Source organism: Anser anser (assembly GCF_964211835.1).
Source record: "Anser anser genome assembly, chromosome: 4".
NCBI lineage: Eukaryota > Metazoa > Chordata > Aves > Anseriformes > Anatidae > Anser > Anser anser.
The window spans coordinates 59215949-59236989 of NC_139724.1; the positions used below are offsets into that span (position 1 = coordinate 59215949).

Here is a 21041-nt window from a genome sequence, read left to right on the forward strand (position 1 = left end):
ATCAAAGGATGCTAAGGCCAGGTAACAGCCTAGACCAGACAGTTCAGTTATGTCCAGATGCTGAAAGTCTTGCTTGTAACTGACCTGTCTGCATACTGCCTTTTGCCTGAAGCCTCATGAGTGAGACAAGCCATTTTGCTTCTGTCCTTCCTTGTATGCATTTGTCATTTTTCTCTAAAGGATGGGAATAATTTAGCAGTTACCAACGTATCACATGATAATTTGACTCTTCCTGAATGGATTTCAGGAACATCACTGAACATATTTTCTGTTTCCCCAGTCCCAAACATTTCCAGTTTGTTTGTTTTTGAAAATAGCACAAACTGTAAAAGCTAGTAAACTAAAAAGTTACTTCTCTCATGCAATCACTTGTACAAAAAGCAGACACTTATGCTTCATCAAAACTCAGAAAACACAGTTAAAGTTCCTGTAATGTTATTATGATTTAGGTAACTTTCATCACCGATTCACTGAGATACCGCTCATTAGCTAAACACTTCCAAAAAGACAAACTAAATTTTAACAAAAACAGAAGTTTCAACTACATGTGCTCTTCGAAACTATACAGTCCTTCTAATCTTAGTTCCTCTGAACCAGCTGCACTTTGTTGCTCTCTGGCTTCACTTTCATGCAAGACCTGAACAAGAAGACAGACTGAAATCACGTCTGAAGTCTTACATACACATTTCAGTGGTTTGCCATTTTAGACTATCTGGAAGGTCACGATAGTAAATGGAGCTCTGTTTTAAAATCACATCACAGGTTACTCCATATTCTTTCTTGGAATTTTGGACGTTGGAATCCACATCTTACTGGGTCATCCAAGGAATTTGTTACTAAGCTTTAAATCAAAGCCCTTATAGAGAAGGCTATAGTATTCTTTAAAAGTAACCATAACTTGCAGAAAAAATAGCATTGCATTGGTATTAAACTTTTCAAAGGGCTCCACGGAATACATGCAAAAACACTGGTATATTTAGAACGAAAACATGCCCCAAGCACATGAAACAAAGCCAGCAAAATGGCATTCTCCTTATGTGCTTTTAAAATTCTAATTGATTCTAAGAATTCCAGCCCTGGAAGAAAAATGTACACACATAACAAAGATTTCTTCCCTACTTATTCCCTAGCTTGATATTGCTTGTTTAAAAAGCTACATGGAAGCTCATCTTTTGATATGCCTCCAGAGTCCAGTTAATCAAAACTTCCATGAAACAGGCTCTTGTATTGACGTAATGACTCAAGATACCAGGGTGGTCTGAATCCCCAGTGTATATACTTTCATCATAGTTTAACCAAAGCTGGATTTCCCTCCCTCCAGCATTTGGCCTCTGTGCTTCACACTCAAACCACCCAATGTATCCCAACACAAACATTCTCCCTGAAAGCTTCACTTGGACAACAACAGGATTTGAAGAATGTTTGAAAAGCTATGTAGCACAAGGAACCCTAGGCAAACTCCATCCCTTCCATCTGAAAGAATAAACGTGCTAAGAAGAAAAAAAATCAGCACTACAGATAAGTTTTTGTTTTACTGGAAAACCAAGCATGACAAGTAGACTTTAGAAACCTTAGCTGACTCTGTACCCTTGGTGCCTCCCACCCCCACCTGGGTGAACAAAGGCTTTTTCTCCTTCATCTTTATTGCAAAACCTTATTTTCAATTTATGCAAGTCCCAAAAGAGATCTGAAAAGTTACACAGAATTTTGTTGCTTCTTTCATCCAACCCTATATGATTTTAGGATGCTCCTCCCACCTAATTTTAAAATCCCATGTTCCAAAGCTTTCCCATCATTTCTACCGAACTTAACACTTACCATGAAACTGTGAAACTATTGGAGGAGTATCTTCATCTAAGTCATCAACTCCCCCTGCAATTGGATATGGAGGAATGGAAACTCGAGGCATAACTACCCAGCTGTGATCAGAGTACAGAGAGGAGGTCAAGCTCGGTAGCCCAGAGTTGTGTGCAATTTGAAAACCACAAATCTTCTCAATCTGTTGCCATCGATAAAGACGCTCTCGTAAACAGGTTGTCAACTCAGAGAGCGCCTTCCTGAAGAAAAGCAAGCATTAAAATTACTTATTCTGTTCTTAATAGCAAAGCAACACCAGTGCAGTCATTCTAGGCCCATTAAGACTGCAAATATTCCCACTTTAATGTCTTTTAAGCTGTTCCACATAAAAGTGCAAAAACACTAAGATAGTAAGTTCAAATTTCAGGAATACAGTCAGAAAAAAAACATGCATCCTGCTATTAGTCTTACTTTGCTTCAAGGATTTTATGGTCCACTTCATCCAGTGAGGAGCTGTGTGCAACATGTAATGTTCCAAATACAGTACTTCTCTTCTTTTTTATCTTTTCTGCCTATAAAGCAGAAATGCTTATGTTATATATTTACTGCAGACAGCAAAACATTAGCAATATTGATAGGCAGCATACATCATCTCAGAGCAGAAAAATATCCATACGCTTATCTGAATGATTTGCATTTACTGTTTTCATTTACCTAGCAAGATATTGCTCTTAAGTAACCAAAAAGTAAAAATTAGTACCTCATCTTTGGCGATTGCTAACTGCATTTCTGCGTGCTGTCTTTTGATATTGTAATATTGTACTTCAACTTCATGTGTTAACTGAAGCCACTTCTGTAAAGCTTCAGGAACAGACCAATTACTTCTCAGCTCAAATTCCTTCTCAGCCTTTTTCAGAGCCATGCGAACCTAGCATTCAAAAAGAAATAAAAGCATCACCAAGATTCTCATTAGAACTGACAGCAGAAGACAATAAAATATAAACACCTTTTTAAACCCAGAGCAACGTATTAAGGCTTTACACCAAGCTTTGGCAAGTGCCCATCTGTCAGGAAGGCAGACGAGGCATTTCTGAAATTAAGGCATGTGAATTTCCATGTACTATATTACACTCAGATTTTCTCTGGTGATATATAGTCACTCACTTGAAGCTTACAAGTATTTGTAAGACAACACACTGATTTAGCACTATAAATCCTCTATTACTACTCAAGAGTGATACAAAGCTACTACTTCTCATGTGGTAACAAGATAGAAAACAAGCTCTCTTATATCCTGTTCCATGAATCCAGTTACATTATGATAACACATTAATATATACTGATGTCCTTTTATGTTGCAAAATACTCCTGAAGCTATGACATGATTGACAGACTTTTGCTTTTAGTACTTTCAGAATTTTCCATTCAAATCTAGTGTCAGAGAAAGGCTGCTTTAAACCCTAAAGATCTAATAAAGGACCAAATTAAAGTCAACATTAAAATACATACAGTTTGCAGGTACCTGTACTAGCTCTTCCTCTGCATATTTGAGTCTGCTGAGCTCACATTCAGCTCCCTCCCTCAACTCCCTTAGGCGATGAGCTTCTCGTTTTGCATCATTGATCTCATCCATCATTTTGCGCTCCAGATTTTGCTTTTCCACAGCTACATTTCTGTTCTCCTCCTGTGCCTTCTCAAGCCTTCACAATCGAACAGAAAAATGAGAAAATACACAGCATGTTTGTTAAAAATTGCCACCCTCTTGAGAAGAAATTGTGTCCAGCGCGAGGACAACAGGCAGTTAGCACAAACTGGAACACAAGAGTTTCCCTCTGAACATCAGGAGATACTACTCTACTGTACGGGTGACCGAGCACTGGCACAGGTTGCCCAGTAAGGAGTCTCCCTCCTTGGAGATCTTCAAAAGCCACCTGGACATGATCTTGAGCAACCTGCTCTAGGTGTCCCTTCTTGAGCAGGAAGGTTGGACCAGATGACTTCCAGAAGTCCCTTCCAACCTCAACCGTTCTGCAATTCTGTAATAATCAAGACTGTACAAGCTGCATGAATGTGCAGCATCACAATGAAATGTCCAGTGTCAGACAAAATATGCCAACTTTCAGTTGAACCTTCATTAAAAGTTTAATAAGATCAAAATAGCAGTCTTCATAGAAAATTGAGTTATGTATGTACCAGAGAAGCCTATGAACTATCATAATGCTAAATAAGCAATACAAAGTAATCAGCCAAAGTCTATTTCAAACTTAAAAGCTTAAAACAGGAAAAAGATAGTTCCATGTTCTCATTTCAATGTACGTAAAGAAAATAGAGATTCCAAAATAAACTAATTATATGAATATAACAACACGTACTTCTAAATCAATAGATTAAAAAGGCTGAACATGTATTCTCTACTCTCACCATTATTATTATATTCTAAAACATCCAGGAGCAATATCTACCCAAAAACCCTTCATCACTGACATCACAATTTCCATGTAAAAAGATTAACAAAATCCAAAGGAAGCTTTAAGGCACAGTATTTATGAGCATGAATGGTCTGTATTTATATTTCACCACAAAATGAAGTCAAGGACAACTAAACGTTAAGCTTTGTTTTCATACCTTTCCTGCAAGTCAAGAAGACTTTGTTCTGCTGTTTGGAGACTTTCCAAGTCCTTCATCATTTTTGTGATGTGTTCTTTGGAGGTTCTGTTCTGGGTATATGCAAACCAGCAGCCTCCAAAACCAATAACTATAGAAACTGTTAATACAAAATCTTTCATCCAGTTGTGAGGGGGACCTGTGCAGAGAATAACATGATCACTAACCATTTCATGGATACACAGAATACACTGCAGAGTTTTTTTTGGTTTTCCTGCGCAGCCTAAAAGGTGATGGAACCTGATGCTAAACAAAATTCCAACTCATTTATCTCAAACTATCTTCAACAACTGTCTCTCATTCCAGAGCATTTCTCATGCAACATAAGCCATTCTGTTCTAATACAATCTACAGTCTATACTAAAACATGTATTACATTGAGGAAAACTTACTAATTTTTAAATTACATGGTCGATATATTTCAGTGAGTTAAGAGAGCTTTCCCAATTACACTTTATCACCCTGGGAAGAACTTTAAGTTATATTTCAGTAAGTTCTCCTCCATTTGTGCCCTCTGAAATACCCTAATGCTAAATTAAAAGTTTTCTTGTACAAAATGGATTTTTAGAAGGCAACTAGCTAGTAGCAGCACTTTTCCAAAGCAAAATCTCAATTGTCAAAGTATTATATCCAAGATTCACATATGCTACTTTGTTAGCACAACTTTTATAGTTACTTGAACTATAAAAAACAAAAACTTTTTGTAACACAAACTTTTAAAAGAATTTTAACCACAAAACTGTTTCCCAAACAGAACATGTGGTTAAAATGCTCCAATATAGCTTATGCAGCACAGAGTCCATGCTTGGCCAGCATCATTTTTTCTCAAGTTTGTTTGGTTAAGAAGAGTCATTTTGATGGTAGACTTTGCCAGACGCAGCCTTTTTCTCTCCAGAATTCAGACAAAAAACAGGACCTCACCCAAACTATGCTGACTAATCTAACAGCATATCACGAGGACAGGCATCCTGGAGAACGAGGGTTAAGAATCAAGTATCTTGATGTCAAAAAAACACTTCAGATGGGCCACTGTTTAATATCACAATGGGTGTGTGCCAAGTGTGTTGAGGTAAAACACTGTAAAAACTGTATTAATTTCAGGGCTATTTAAGTTACACGAGCAGTTTTGGCGGCTTCTAGAGAACAGAAAAATAGTTTTGCATTATTTTCACAGCTAAGCCTCCTACGTGCAAAACTAAGCGCTTCAAGACTGCTCCAATGGACCAGTAAGCATTAAAGGTGCTGTACTAGTGTTTTTTTCCCCCTAGATCCCCAGCTCAGATCTGATCCGTCTTTTGCAAAGTCATTCATTACTCTCCTAACTGACTACCAGCTCTGGAAGGGCTTCCTAGTTTGCGAGCACGCAACACGCACAGAAACACAACAGAACTGTAACTGTGTACAAGTAAGCGTGTAGACCACTGGTGATGTGGTAAGGAAATGTCTGCAAAAGCTAAAATGTGTTAGATGCAGAACTGCAGTACTATATTTAACTGCACTGAAACTCGAGTGTGCACAAAAGACATTGGCATTGGATTTGAATCACAATCTCCTCCTGTTTGGGACAGGGAGTGAGGAGTCACCCCCTCTCATTTCAACATCCCAGCTTGCACTGTCCAAGATATCTTGGAGGTGAATGTAACATTAGCTAGAAGTGTAACTTAAACATAGTCAGAAACATTTAGAACGTACTTATTGCAACACAAAAGCCAACATGCAGCCTAGTGGGGATACACCAAAATTATTACATTCTAAAATTCTACAATTCTAGTCTTAAACACACGTGGGCCTTTCCAGCATCCTTACAAGCTTTAATTCATTGTCCAGTTCCATAGCATATGCCAAGCAATCCAGCAGTGCAACCACAATATAAAATAAACCATCCTACCTACAGCATCAAGCCTCACTAGAAGTATTTTCTGTTGAACTCCTACAATTAAAATATAAGAAAAAATACAAAAAAATACTAACGTGTGAGAGGTCCAAATAAAACAACATCCAAGGCTTTAAGCTGAAGTTTCTGCCTATGACTCCGGTCAATTATTTTGAGGTGAGAGATCATGAAAGCATGTTCATTTACTGCTATCCTGTTAATGACAAAAACATTACCTACTTCACAAGCTATATTCAAACCAGTCCATGAAAAAATAAACCCACAATGTATGGAATTTTCTGGTTACATGGATTATAGTCATGCAATTAAATTGAAAGATACAATAGATTGACCTGTTCCACATTTCCCTGTTCCACTTTTTCTGGAATAATCATTAATCCATCTGGCACAGCTAAAGGCAATAGTTGATCTATAAATTTGTGAAACCAACTCCAGAAAATATACACAATACTCAGATTTGGTAACTATGCTCAAGAAGAGGGATTCTGCAGATAGTTCTGATATATACCCATGCAATATATTGGAAGTTGTCCAAAAGAAAGTGAGCTAATGTACAGAATTGTGTGATCATTGATAGAAATTTCAACAGGAAGAAACAAGGCTAAAATGAAAGGAACGGCTGGATGCAAATTATATTTGGAATTATTTTGGCAGAAAAAAACAGCCAGCTCTTTGGAAGCACAAGGGCATTTCTCTTTTCTTGCATTCAACCATGTCTTGTTAGACTTCAAGTTCACATAGTTGGCCTCACATACTGACTAAATCAGCAGAACTTACAGGGAATCATTTGAAACTAATTCAGAAGAAATTCACCTGGGAAGCGTTGTTCCATTGACATTGCTGTCTCTAAAATTCTTTTCGTATTGGGGCAGTTCAACAAATTCTGACAGCCACTGAAGGGTGTCCTCTTGAGTCCAGTTATGAACTAGAAGAAAAGTGTTTGATTAACTTAATTTTCACAAAAATCAATAGCAAGACATAGAAGACAAGCAGTAGAAAAGGAAGTTAGTGAGCATTAGGCTTTAGCCAAATAGAATTGCAGACACATTAGCATTCACACTAACCGATGTGTTTCTGGCATTTTGCATTTTCCTTATTTGCCTAAGCTTCCTCTGAGAAGCACACGATAAACAAACAAGCATGGAACCAATATTTCTTTATTAAAAATCCACAGAATAATTTTACTGATATATTTAAATCAGGACTGCATCTTGTGACAAATCCACTTAATGATCTCAGCCTCAATCATTTTGTCCTTGCTACTCTTGCTGTACTAAGCATATGTCTGTCGGCAGGTGCTGTAACCATTTAAGGCAAGGTACCAAGATCTCTCCCAGGGACCCATTTTCACCAGAATCTTCAGAGGCTTGTGCCTACTGACCACAAAAGGGGAGAGAAGGAGAGAAGAGCAGAGAGTAGAAGAAAAAATCTGCTCTCTAGAACTACTCGCACGTGACAAAGCTGGGCAGAGACAGCATCTTACACGTACAATCAGGACAGCTGAAAAACAAGCTTAAACATTTCAGGTTTTGATCAATTCAGATAACTAGAAATAGAACACCTTTCAGACCCACTTACAAGCTTTTGAAATACACTCACAATACAAACCGCTTGCAGCCATTCGTATAGGTAGAGTATTACTCCTCCTCAGCACGCTATTTCCATTTCTTCCTCTGCTTTAGCACCACAAGCTGTTGTCCAGGTGTTGATCTTACAGCAGACAGTTTTGTCATAATACTCTAAGCTTTGATAAAAGATGTCTCAGCTATTTGTAAACAGATCGTTTGCACATTGCAAAGATTCTTAAATGTTTCTTGAATATGGAAAGATCAGTTTCACAACTGATTCTAAGCATTTCAAAAACGGTGACTACGATCATCCAGATCATCCTTAATTGCATCCTGCAAACATCAGATTCACAAACTGATTCAAAGCAAATGCACCAATTTGATTTGACATACAAAAAGTTATCTAAAATAGCTACTGCACACTACAGATTTCACTGACAGTACAACATGCAATTTTGGAAGTAACACAATTCCCTGAGTTGATAAATGGAAAAATTTGAGAAATTTCACTTCTGATGAAAATACCTGGTAGTCACACTGTCAAGACTTCGGTGAAATTGCTTTTATATATATACACATATACACACACACACACAAAACTCAGCAGTAATTTTAAACTTTTCACCTAAGAAATATCATCTGGGCTCTAATGAAATACACTTGAATTTACACGAAGCACAATTTCTACATTTAGAATTTATTTTTAAAGTATACTAGTTCTTTGTAGAAACTGTTAGATTTTGACTTTATGCACTAACTGATTGCTTTTTCACCTATGTTTTATTTGAAATACACAGAAAATCACTTTTCAACTAGAGCACTGATCAGGGTGTGGAAGTAGACCAGGGGACTCTCAGGGGAAACTGAACACAAGCATTCCATACAACAATAATGGTCCATTGAAGCTTCCTCTTATCACCACAGAAGCTTCCTTCAACTTAAGGGATTCATTTAGATATCCGTACTGTTTGAGGGTCCGAGACCATTATAATACAGAAACAAAAACTGCAAGAGAAACCTGCAGTTTAACCTGTCAGTTTATAAAGCCAACCTTCAAGCCAGGCAATTTGCTCCAGGTCCCAAAATGAGGTGGCACAACAGGTGCTTAATCCATCAGAAAGCTTTATTCTGCAGAAGACTTTTCTGTAGGTTATTGACACTGCTCGGACACTTGTAATCTGCTTCTGCATCAGTGAATTTCTAGTGCTAGGCCCACAAATCCCCACATTTTCCAGGTGGAGCCCTGTCCTCCCTTTCCTGCAGCACCACAGCGGAGCTCTGGGAGACTGGAATCAGTGAAAGCTTTCAAACTGTTTCTTTCCATTTGCGTTTTCTACATGGCATATACTGGCCAGAAGTATTGCTTGACTCGTCTCCAACAAGACCTTATGACCAGTGTATGAATTTATTCTTCAACAGTGAGAAGTAAACTGGGCTTTTTTTTTCCTGCAGAAGCATTTATAGCCTACTGAAGCATAACAGAAGAGCACTGATGACAGGAGCATACTGAAAGTCAAGCTGGCCAGCTGAAATTCATCTCGATCAGCACTGGCAATTCGAATGTGACAGCTCCAATAAGCAAGCTGAGGTAGTGACTTTTCCGTATTTTAATCACCCAAAAGGAGCATAGTCCTTCAGATAGTGGAGTAGCAACTGACAATTACTGTAAGTTAAAAGCATAGAGCATTAAAAGAAGTATCATTATATCCGTCCCTCTCACACTGATTTTCACAAATAGCTATCTTGAGATTGAGAATGTCAGCAGTATGCTTTGGGCAGGCAGGTATAAAAGCCACAACATTTACGCCCCAATGCAGCACTCAGTCTGTAGGCTTGCATCAGCTGTTACAGTCTGTATCCCAATGTGGCTGTTTTTTAAAAACAGCTATAACATACTTGAAGGTGAAGGGAGTATACAGGATTGGCCCTCCATGAAAACTGCTCCTTGTTAACCCCTATTCACAACTGATTGGAAGATCAGGCTATATATATCATGTTAAATTTATCACATAGCACAGGGGGCTGCAAAATAAAAACATTATAGTATTAGCTACAGTACTCGTTTGGACCTCCTGCACCTTTCAGAAATCAGACTACATTCAACAGCATTATTTCAAAAAACGTCAGCATTGGCAAAAAGTGAATGATAGCCATATTCTGGGCTTAAAGTTGAAAACAGGCTGACCAGGCAATACAGAAAAACGGACAAACAAAATGATTCTCTATCAAACACATGGAAGGATTCAAAAGCATTAGTACAAAAATATGCTGCTACTGGTTTTTACAAGTTTTAAATAGCATGAAAAACTAAGAGTCAGGGTCAGCGTTTACCTTCCTCTCTATCTTTTCAACAGTACAACACTCCAAGTGCATGTCTTTTTTCACCTCATGCAGGACAGCCCGTCTGCAGTACTGTACTCATCCTGCTCCAAATGGCACACACCCTTAGGTAACACGTCCTTAGCCAAGCCCTATGTGTGTTTCCAATCTCCGATATTTAAAAACTGAGACAGTAAATGATTAACAAAGCACAAGACAACCATAACATCTCCATGGCATGCAGTTTAGTCCTAGCTGCTGCAAGAATACTTATGAAATATTACCTCAGATTAAAACAGGTAATCACATATACAAACAAACCCTTTAAAAAAAATCTTTATCCACTACCAAAGAAGGTAGACTTCAGGTCACCTTCTGCTTTCCCCAGATAAGTGAAAGAAAAAATACAAGACAAATACAAAAAATATAATACAAGCTATTTTGTATTACAGAACAGTCCACAGACTACAGGATGTATGACATTAAATGTCAAATAAGCCATAATGGCAAAGAACAATAGTCGCTTTTTCTTTAAAAAAAACAGTTTGTAGAAACTAGCTTTTGGTAAGACTGACAGTTAGCCTGACAAAAGTAAACAACTCAAGAATTCCAGGTTTGACCACTACAGTTTTGTTTTGCCACAACAATTAAGTTGTATGGGACAATGCTACATTGCCAAGAATACAGCTCCCTGCCCTATTCACCCAGACAGGTCAGGGCACTATCCAGCTGAAGGCTCCTACCCCGATTTTACAGACTGCCTTACTACTGATACTAAATACTTAAACATCTCTCTTCTAATAGCAGTCAATTCATGCAGACTTGATCTGGGTGGTGTAAGGGGTGCAGAATACAAGGGCCAGGGCCACAGGTGCTCGAGACCAGACTTTGAATGCCAGTTTCTGCTCAATCACCTTTTAGACATCAAAGCAAGTGTTCATCCATCACCTTTGTGAACTCCCAACTCCCACCTCTTCACGGCAGAATAAATACCGACTCTGCACTTGGACTTTAACTCAACAATAACTAAGGTTGATACTTGAGAATAGCTGACAGACTCTGTACATGTATAAATAAATACTGGTTAGTTAAAAAGACAGTCAAACACCACACAACAAGCATATGGAACATAAGGAACAGGCATACATAAGAACAGACACAGTAACAGAAAACAGAGGAGTTTTAGGAAGCAGGGTTTTCTATGCTTTACACATTATGCCAGTTCCTAGCCAATCCTCTAAAGAGTTCTGTCTCTACAGAATTAGATCAAAAGATTTAAAACTTTGAGTGGTCAGTTGCATCAACTAAACTAAATGCCAGTTGTTTTGTACTAAAAGACTCCTCGAAACTGTGCGGCAACAGAGCAACAATAAGCTGGGTGCTGATTTAAACTGTGCTGTGATTCCTTTCATGCAGGCAAAACTCAGAGCAGCCTTGAAATCCCTTTAACGTGCACCAGTACAGACTATTAGTTATGGATTTTAAGCCGGGGGGGGGGGGGGGTGGAATACCAAAAGCAGGCCTCGTGACAGAAATAACGAAAAAGCAGTATTTTTTTTTTCTTCCCTCAAATCTTGTCCACCTTGTATCAAACAAAAAGACAAACATCTGGAGAAAATTATCTTTATGGGGAAGAAAGGACAATTCTACTCAGCATAAAATAAGAAGCACTAAATCCAGGAGACGTTCCTGCATAAGCAGTAATAGGCACTGTCAAGGGCACTATTTAGAGCTTGTAACTCTCACAGATACTTCAACAGACTACTTAACGAAGTTTCAAATTACTGATACCACCATTTACACCACTGTCCACACTCTTGCTTCATGCTGTCAAATTGCATTAAACTGGCACTATAAACTAGCAGCATTTAAATCAGTATTCCTAAAACATCTAGGAAGGAAAAGCAATATCTTACGTGTTTCTTAAAGTTAAATGAAAATAGTTTAAGATTTGAGAGGCTTCATGCTTTCTAACCATTACCAAAACCAAGCGTGCATATACATATAAAAAATTCAGAGGCAACTTTGAAAAGTTCTGTATTGGAGGAAAAAAAAGACATTTCAAGACCACATAGCTTTGCTTCTAAGTTCAAAAAGCAGTAAAGAGGAACATCACATAAAAAGCTAAATACTTAGGAGGTTATTAATCACCAAAACATGAGTTTGGAAATCTCAGAATTTAGGCAGCTTAAGTGAGAAGTTGAAAAAAACAAACAACTTTACTTCTTAGTGTACAATTAAAAGACAGAAAAAAAAGAAAATAATCAAGCATCTAACAGTTATATTTCAATTAGCAACATAAAATTTAAATATTGTTAGCATAAACTCCACTTTTCCTAAAGCACCCTTTATATGACTGTTAGGGAGACTCATTCTAAGGGCTTCCCTGTGGTAGAACTTCAGTATCTATAATGGTCCTGAACAGTGCAGAGCAAAGCCACTGCAAGCAGACGCAGGAAGACCAGACAGTCCTTTCAAAATCTGAGTCTTATTCACACTGCTCACTGTACTCAAGAGACCTAGAACAAAGTTATATACAGATACTTCTGATAATACTACAGCCTACATTTTTGAAGAGTTACTGTAGGTCAGACAAAATTGTAGAGAGAACCTTCTTAGAGAATTTAGTTGCAATGTTTTCATTGCACAAAATCTTCTGTGAGCAAGTACCTAAAGAATACTTGCAAGAGATGAGGCAAAAAACATCCACTGGTTAAAATACAACTGGTTTACTACACAGCAAACACTTGCAATGTATAACCTCAGACTGCACTTAAATAGGTGCCTACATTAGCTGAATGAATGTCATCTTCCTAGTTTCGTTTCTCTTCTGTCCAACCTTTGGTTGTTCAACTGATACTAATTTATAGATCTTTAAGCGCACATCATTAGCGCAATAGCTTATGAATGTTAAAATTTACTCTTAACTCTGACCAACATTCCTGACCTCTACAAATTTACTTTTTAATCGCTAAATCCTGGAACATACTCAGCAATGAACAGTATACCATTCATCAAGTACGTGTTTTGATATTTGGAGTATGTGGCTTATAATTTCACTCAAATCAAGGAATGCACGTTGGGTCATCATTGCATTGTCCTGTATTCCAAGTTTCAAAAGATTTTTACAAAATACTTAGTCCTAAAAGAATTTTGGCTCTTTGTAGCCTAAAGACAATTTACACAGTATAAGTACATTGGATTTTCCACTTAGTACAGTGTATAATTAATGTTAAAAAACACCTTGATAGCAATCCCTAGGGTTTGCTCACTAAATAAAAACACATCTGGAATTCAGTGGTTGCAACAGTCACTTCCATAAATTACAACCTCACACCAACGAGTGTGAAAGCTATCCTAACATACTCACGACACACCCAGCACGTCCAGAAGAAATTAACACTAGCTGGACTGAGCAAGCTTTGAGTTGGGTTTATACACCCACCCCTGTGAATCAGGGTACTGATACAGATTCATAAAGATGCTGAAGAAGAGGTCATCCACTTACTACTCTAAACAACTTGGTGGAAAATTGGTTGCGTCTATTTCAATAACCACTTTTTTTTAACCTACCTTCAGATGTTTTCCAGCGTCTCCATAGATCCTCAATGGTAATATGCTTGTCTTCTCTGTGTAGGTGGCTATGTTTATTAGAGGCATCCTTATACTGCATATCTTCCCTTAAAAACTGAAGAAGGAAAACAAATTAAATAACATCACTTTCTAAACAGAAGCTGCAAGTATATCAGGGCAAAAAAATTCTTTACTATCTCTTCCCCAAGCAAGCAGCACACGATTCATGTAAGCTGACTATGTCAAAGACTCAAAAAGGAAGTTTAACACTCTTACAAGACTTGATTCTGCAATTATTAAACTCTAGGAAAACTGAATTTGCAATTGCTAGTATACAACGTTTACCAACATTATTCATATACCTTAGACTTAGTGATTCCGAGTATGCACCGCACAAATCATACTGCATACTTTTCCATTCTGAATACATTTGGTCTTACCTTCAATAGATGAAGATGACTATGTAATAATTGAAAACACACCAGACCTTTAAGGATGAGGAGTAATACCTGAATCCTGCTACAGCAGTTAAAAGCAACTGCTTGTGGAATGATAGAAAGGTGTTAACTAATATTAGTCTTTTGAGTAGGTAACAAAATTTAGTTCCATTTCAAATTAAAAACAGAAGCCATCTTAGGGACAATTTTCTTCTTAATAATGATGCCTCAGTGGCTACACTCCAAGCACAGAAGTATTACACATGGCATTTCATTTACAATAATTAATAGAAAGCCTATGTCAAAATACTAAGCTTTGCATGTTAGTAAGCATAACAAAACAGATCCTGCAATCTCATCATACAACAGTGTTGTATCAATATTTCACAAGTCATTGCAAATGGTTTCTCTTTATACATAGAGCGAGAAAAAGCATGGAAGTGCAAGACCCTAGCATATATCCTCTTAGGTAGGGCCACTGTCAGGAAAAATGGATACCACAACCATGAAGACCTTCCTCCCTCCCCCAAAAGCTGAGGAGTGCTAAATATCCATTAGTCAACAATCTTAGCTCTTATACTGCATTCATTATTGGGTGTGCATAAAACCATACTATTCCTGCAGTGTAGTACAGCACTGTGCCAGAGAGAAACCCCTAAATTCTTCTCCCGTCTACTGCTTCCCATTCTTTTTCCAAGTTTCAACATAACTGAAATTTCTTCAGCTGCAGGTCAGAATTGAAGTAGGGGAAATTATGAGAGGGAGAGACTGAAAAAACTTACTGCAGGTATGAATGAAGCTTTCCTAGTGGACAAAGCGAGCAAGACAACAGAAGAATAAAACAGAACATAACAAATAGGTGCCGGGCTTATTTTTTGTTTCACAGAGAGCCTAGAAAAGTTGGAATGCTGGTTAGCAAAGCCATCTCCCTTTAACCTTACATTGGTATCAGACCCTAAAAAGCACACCATCAGACACACCTGTGGGTGGACACCTTATTATCAGCAGTACCAGAAAACTAGCATGAGAGCAAAGTAATCTCACAGGAGATTACTTGCTTTCCTTGTTCCCTGAAGAATAACCCAACCAAATAATAACCCAGCCCAACCAAAACCTGCTATAGGTAGTCAAGACAGCTAACAAAAAACAGCTTTTTATGTGGCAGGTCCATGCGCCATCTCCACTTCAAACAAAGGTGATAAAGAATGCCACGCAAGTGGTGAACTGCTAAATGCCCCACTTAAAGTTTACTCCTGGAGTAAAGTATCTGCAGATCTTCCCACATTCCTAAAAAATCTAGGTATGATTTAATTCAAGTTGCAGGAGATGGAGAAGCAGTCAATGTATGATAGCAGAAATATGCAAGAAGAAACTAACACCAAAATCCCCTTATTAAAAATCTTCATTCTTACAAGAAAATAAGAAGTCTTAAAATACAGGAAGGGATTCAAGCCTCTCCTCTAACTGCTACTTCAGATAAAATAGTAATTGCCTTCCTGAATCCAATCATAAATACCATACTTATCTTTTGGTTCCAAATACAGGTTGGGTGCAAACCCTCTTTCATCTACCACCTCAGAGCATTTTTGACTGACAGACAATAGCTTTCTAAAGCAGTTTGATTACTCAAATATTTGTTTAGCCAATAATAATTTCATGTGCACTTGAACTACTACTACATACATGTATAAGAAGGCAGAGATGCTCATGTTTACACACGCATGCATATGAGAAATATCTGAGAAATGTACTAAATGAGAAAATTGAGAATGCTGCCTGTTGGGGCAGAGCCATTTGCAGAACTTCTCAAACACCCTGGTCCAACAGTAGTAAAAAAAAAAAAGTACAGTAAGCACAGAAAGGAGTGATTGCTGCAACTATATGGAAACATATCTGCTGCATAACCTCTGCTGCATATTCCACAGTCCAAGCGTGAACTCTGAGTACTTCCCAGACTGGCACAACTACTCTGAAGCTGGCAATTCCCACAACCAGCACACGATGTACAATTGAAGGTGTCTATGACAGGCACAGACATTTGTTTTAAAAAGGCCAATGTGGTTTCTGAAGGGGAACAGAACGGAATACATGCTGTAGCTAAAGGTTTCAGCACATTTTGCACCTCCTCAGCTAAAGCTCATACCTCAGAGTTTTCAATTTGCTTCCATCTATTGCTAGTTGACAGCAAAAGCAAAATATTTCACGACAGGAACATCTGAACAGTTACAGGTGCTGTCAAGGAAAAGTCTGAATTGCTGTTAAGAAAATCATGCTACAGACAGGGCCAGGAACAAAGAGATGACAGATGCCAACTGATACACAGAAAAGCTTCAGGGTGTTACATATCACACAAAAGCCCTGTAAGGTTATATAGGAAAGCGTTCTAATTTTTAAAATGCAACATGGGTTACCCCAACAACCAGTTAAGCAACACAAAGAATGAATGGAAAACTTTCAAGGTTTCGTGTTGTTGGGCTACAAAGCCAGCAGAGGGAGCAGGAGTTAACAGATGCATTCACACTCAGCACTGATGGGAACACAGCTATGCAAGCTTGAGGGGAAAGATAGAAAGCCTAATTTCAAATTTCACCACAAATACAGAAAAATCCAAGTTCACAGTACAAAATTTTCCAGAAGGAGAGAAGAACAGTGGAAAAGATCTAATTTACACTGAAAGACTGTTAGGGTATTTGACTAAATATTTTTTTTTTCCCATTTGAGCTGTTTTTAAACAAGGTGTCCACACACAAACACCTCGAGCAACTTGCATTTAATAATCAGTTTGCAGTAACTCCACAGGAGCAGTCCTGTGTTTGAGGATTTCTCCATGAAAAAAGAAAGTGCCTGTCTCCTGTTCAATGCCACCTATATTGCTCTAAGGTCTGAGACAGTCACAACACAGGACAGTCAGAACAGCAAAATTAGAGTGTACAGCTGGATAAGAAAACAAAGAAGAAATGCATTCACTAATGAAGAGATGAGACAGTCAACGAACATCTCTTTTGCTTAAAATACCTTTATTTAAGAGCTGACCTAATATGGAAGTTCTTTGTTAAGAAAAGGAATTGCATCCTAAATTGAAGAAAGCTATAAAAACAGAACAACTCTGGTAGAAAGAGGAATTTTCTGTTCCTTCTCATGGCAGCTAATCTCTCTTCTGTTGCCCTGGCCATTAAGTACACAAAGAAGAGGTTAGAAAAATAACTCTAAATTGGGAGGTTAAAAGAATTAGCTCTGACAAAACACATCTAAGTATTATCTTAGCCAACATAATTATTCAACAGGGAGAAGGCCTTTTAAAGACTACAAATTTGAAACCAAGAAAGCAGATGAGTTACGTAAAAAAGCCATTAGTTGAGGTAGGTAATTCAAAAACAAGTAAAAATTACTTTAAAGAAAGCCACACACCTAAGAATCAAACCTGGAGTTCTGATCCCAGAAGTAACATTAACAACTGTGCTCCTACAAAAAAAAAAAAATCACATCCCAGAGCCCAGGATTCAGTGTAATAAAGTGGAGGAGAAGAAAAACTTTCTTCCTGGCACCAACAGAAGCTGGAGCTCCAGAACAGTTCAAGGCAAGGTCAGGTGAGCCACCACCTTCCTCTCCACAGAGCCTTTAGTTCTGTAACATTCACCAAAAACCGGCCAATTCAACTAAAAACCAGCCTGAAGCAAGAACCACAAACGTCTGACCCTTCCAAAGAGGAAAAAAGACACCAAAATGCAATACAGGTCTGACACCAAGGAAGCACTGACATACTAAAGCCATCCATGACAAAGATGCATGCAGGGCAGAAAAATATGGAAGATGCAAAATTGCAAAACATCCTTGCTCCTTGAGGAGCAAATGAACAATTGCATACTTTTGCTAAACAGTGGAAAAGTAAAATTAACCACATTCACTAACTACAGAAGGAAGCACTCATGCTATGTTTATTCCTCGTTCTGGATAAAGACACAAGTTTATGATTTTCAGTTTCACAAACTTAAAATAGACCCTCCAGCTGACAAGTTTACTTTAAGAGCAATTAGTAACATCTCCTGGCTAAGTGTTACCATCCTCCCTTGAGCAACCATTCCTTTCTACAGTGTTATTCCTTTTGGTTTTATTATTTCCTCTGGCTTTAATTCTTCTGAAGAAAACCTGCAAAAAGTCAAAACCTCAATTTTCCTTTAACCCTACCTTAGTATACAGGCAGTCCTAACAGCAGTCACCCTTAAACGGCCTTTTACAAAGCTGTCCCATCCCGTGCTACCAGATTTACTCCATCTATTGCACTGTCAAGCTTTACCATGTTATGATGGCAAGTGTGCTTTTAAACAGGCAACACGCTGCAATTGAGGTACAACAGCATTCACCATTTCCCTCCATAGAAATAGCTTCTAAAGGTGTTACAGAGTAAAATAAGGCAATTTATTCAAGCATAAAGTAAATGTCACCAAAAAAACAAAGTCCATAGCTAATGAAAGTGGAAGTAAGTGTATCTTAAGTAATCTACAAGTTCTACTGGGGAAAAAAACATTGTGGCTTAAAACAAGTTTTCAGTAAACGTACTGTAAACTGTGCAATGCCTTCAAAGGGAAGCTGGAATTAATTTCCAAGAGAGCATTTAATTGCAGCAGGACTAACTGCCTGCAATGCTACGTAACAGGTGCAGACAGCTACACATTAGCTTAAGCACCTCCGAGGAGGCAAGGCATGAGGCAGGTCTGATCCAAAACACGTCTGCACGAGTTTCTATGCAACCGTACCCATGATAACAGACGCTGCCGCTCCACTGGACTTCTTTGCACAGATACAGCCACAGACTAGCACTGCCATCGTGCTTTCAGGGCAGGGCTGCCTCCCACCTAGCAGGCTCTGAAAAGCACAGACTCTGTAGACATGCTGAGTTGCTGCAAAACTTCAGGAGGATAGAAGAGTTTGCCTTTTAACCATCAGGGACAAATGCATTAGCAGCTGAATGATAAAATTCAATAAAAGCAAGACCTCTACTAAAACGTCTGCAGCTGAAATGTAGCTGATTACTAAAACTAATGGAATTTTAGAGTAAGCAGATAGCTTTGGGGGAAGAGGGCTGTCGCACTGGGTAGGACACTCAGCGTACTCATCTGAAAGATCAATGTTCTTCACATAGTGTTCTCGCACAGTGAGATGTAAAACGCGCTCAGGAGATATCCGGGATGATGCAAAACAGTTGTACTGTTTCTGAGCCACTGCAGTAGGCATTTCCCTACAACACACAATTTTGCCCAGCAGTCTGACTCTGAAGCATTAACTACCTTGCACGACTACAAACACCACTTTAAGGACATTTATTATAAAAGTGATAATGCCAAAGCATTAAGGGAACACTAAGGGAACCTTCAAGGACATTTCGCATCTTGCTGAGTGTATATTTGCAGGCAACAAGAGGAAGCAAGAGCTCACAGTAGATCTCCTCCCAGCTGAAGTTACAACACCTGGGGTGAGCTCCTGAAGTTTAACGAGGTCCCAAGAGGCACTAACAAAGGCAGATCAAGCTCTCCAACTACGTCACACAAGTGACAGTTTAAAAAACACGTGTCAGTTTAAGAACATTTTGATGTATTTCCTCAGGAGTCTCTGGCTAAATTTAGGGAGGTTGTAACTTCTCTGCCTCCCTATCTTCTAAAACGTTTGCAGAAGCTAGAAGTCTGTCATGTCCATTTATTCCATCAACTGCCTATACATATGCACTATCTACCCGCCCCTCATTTTTCCAACACGTTAAACACAGAGATGCACTTTTCCCCTAAAATATTTTGCTAATTCTTTACTCTAATTCTTCTAATTCTTCTAGTTCTTCTAATTCTAATACTAATTCTTTACTAATTTTTGAGGAAACAAAGTTTCTTATAAAAGTTCAAGTTTTCCTACTTCCTAAAAAAAATTCGTTCTCTAAGGAACAGTTATGTGAGACTTCTATTTTACATTAAAAAAAAAAAACTACAACAAAAACAGGGCATGAGAAGCTTTACAAAAAAGAAGAGATGTATGCAAGCAAGATCTCTGGAATCACTGCCAGGGGTTCTCAACTAGATTAACAAATTAAAATAGCTAAAGTAGTTCAACATCTTTATTTCTTGTCACCTTTCCTTTCTCAAAATAACCTATTTACAAGAACTTCCTTCCTCAGTGTAAATATAGGCTTGCAATCCATAACACTGTTTTACTAGTGGTATAACAGCAGAAAGTTAATATATCTTGTCATTTTTCCTGCCAAATAATTAAAAAGAGCTGGTGAATATCAATATACTGCTCTTCCAGGAGTCTTGTTGTAAACAAAAGCCACGCAGCATGAAAACAGTAAGAAATCCATTGCCTTGCTGTTAAGAAAGATTCCTGTATCTCACGTAAGCTTTATTTATAATTACATGGTTTTATTATCTATTCTCATCTTTAATCAAGACAAGCAGTATTATCCACACTGACAGTTAGAGAAGACAGCTGTTTTGGAAGCAGTGTCTATTGCAACATGTTTAATATATATTCAGAACAGTAAGTAATAAGGTAATTAGATAACTTTATTGTTAAAATGTCAGATTTTTGAAGATTAAGATAAAAACTAGTTAAAAAAGAACAGAAACATATAGATTACTAGTTTATCTTTCAATTAAATTACAGTTTTCACTAATTTTAGGTTTGCTTGTAACGTCTTAGTACATCTGTGCAAATATGTATTCACTGATCTGCAAGATACGAAATACAGAAAAAAGCTAATTTAGCACTTACTAAACACACCAACATTTAAAAACGAAGCACAGA

The 21041-nt window shown here is 38.0% G+C and overlaps 1 protein-coding gene across 4 annotated transcripts in view; it reads right to left on the reverse strand.

Moving 5' to 3' along the window:
- STIM2 (stromal interaction molecule 2) overlaps positions 1-21041 on the reverse strand; it is a 63505-nt gene that overhangs the window by 4306 nt on the left and 38158 nt on the right. For 3 of the 4 annotated variants that reach the window (XM_083833794.1, XM_083833796.1, XM_083833797.1), the window contains exons 3-11: positions 13816-13930; positions 7169-7280; positions 6433-6548; positions 4423-4600; positions 3320-3497; positions 2558-2725; positions 2269-2369; positions 1819-2057; positions 85-174 (exon numbers count right to left, since the gene is read on the reverse strand). In XM_083833794.1, coding sequence (XP_083689920.1) covers positions 85-174; positions 1819-2057; positions 2269-2369; positions 2558-2725; positions 3320-3497; positions 4423-4600; positions 6433-6548; positions 7169-7280; positions 13816-13930 — 1297 coding nt within the window. The remainder of the gene's footprint in view (positions 1-84; positions 175-1818; positions 2058-2268; positions 2370-2557; positions 2726-3319; positions 3498-4422; positions 4601-6432; positions 6549-7168; positions 7281-13815; positions 13931-21041) is intronic. The other variant, XM_083833795.1, reaches the window with a different exon arrangement.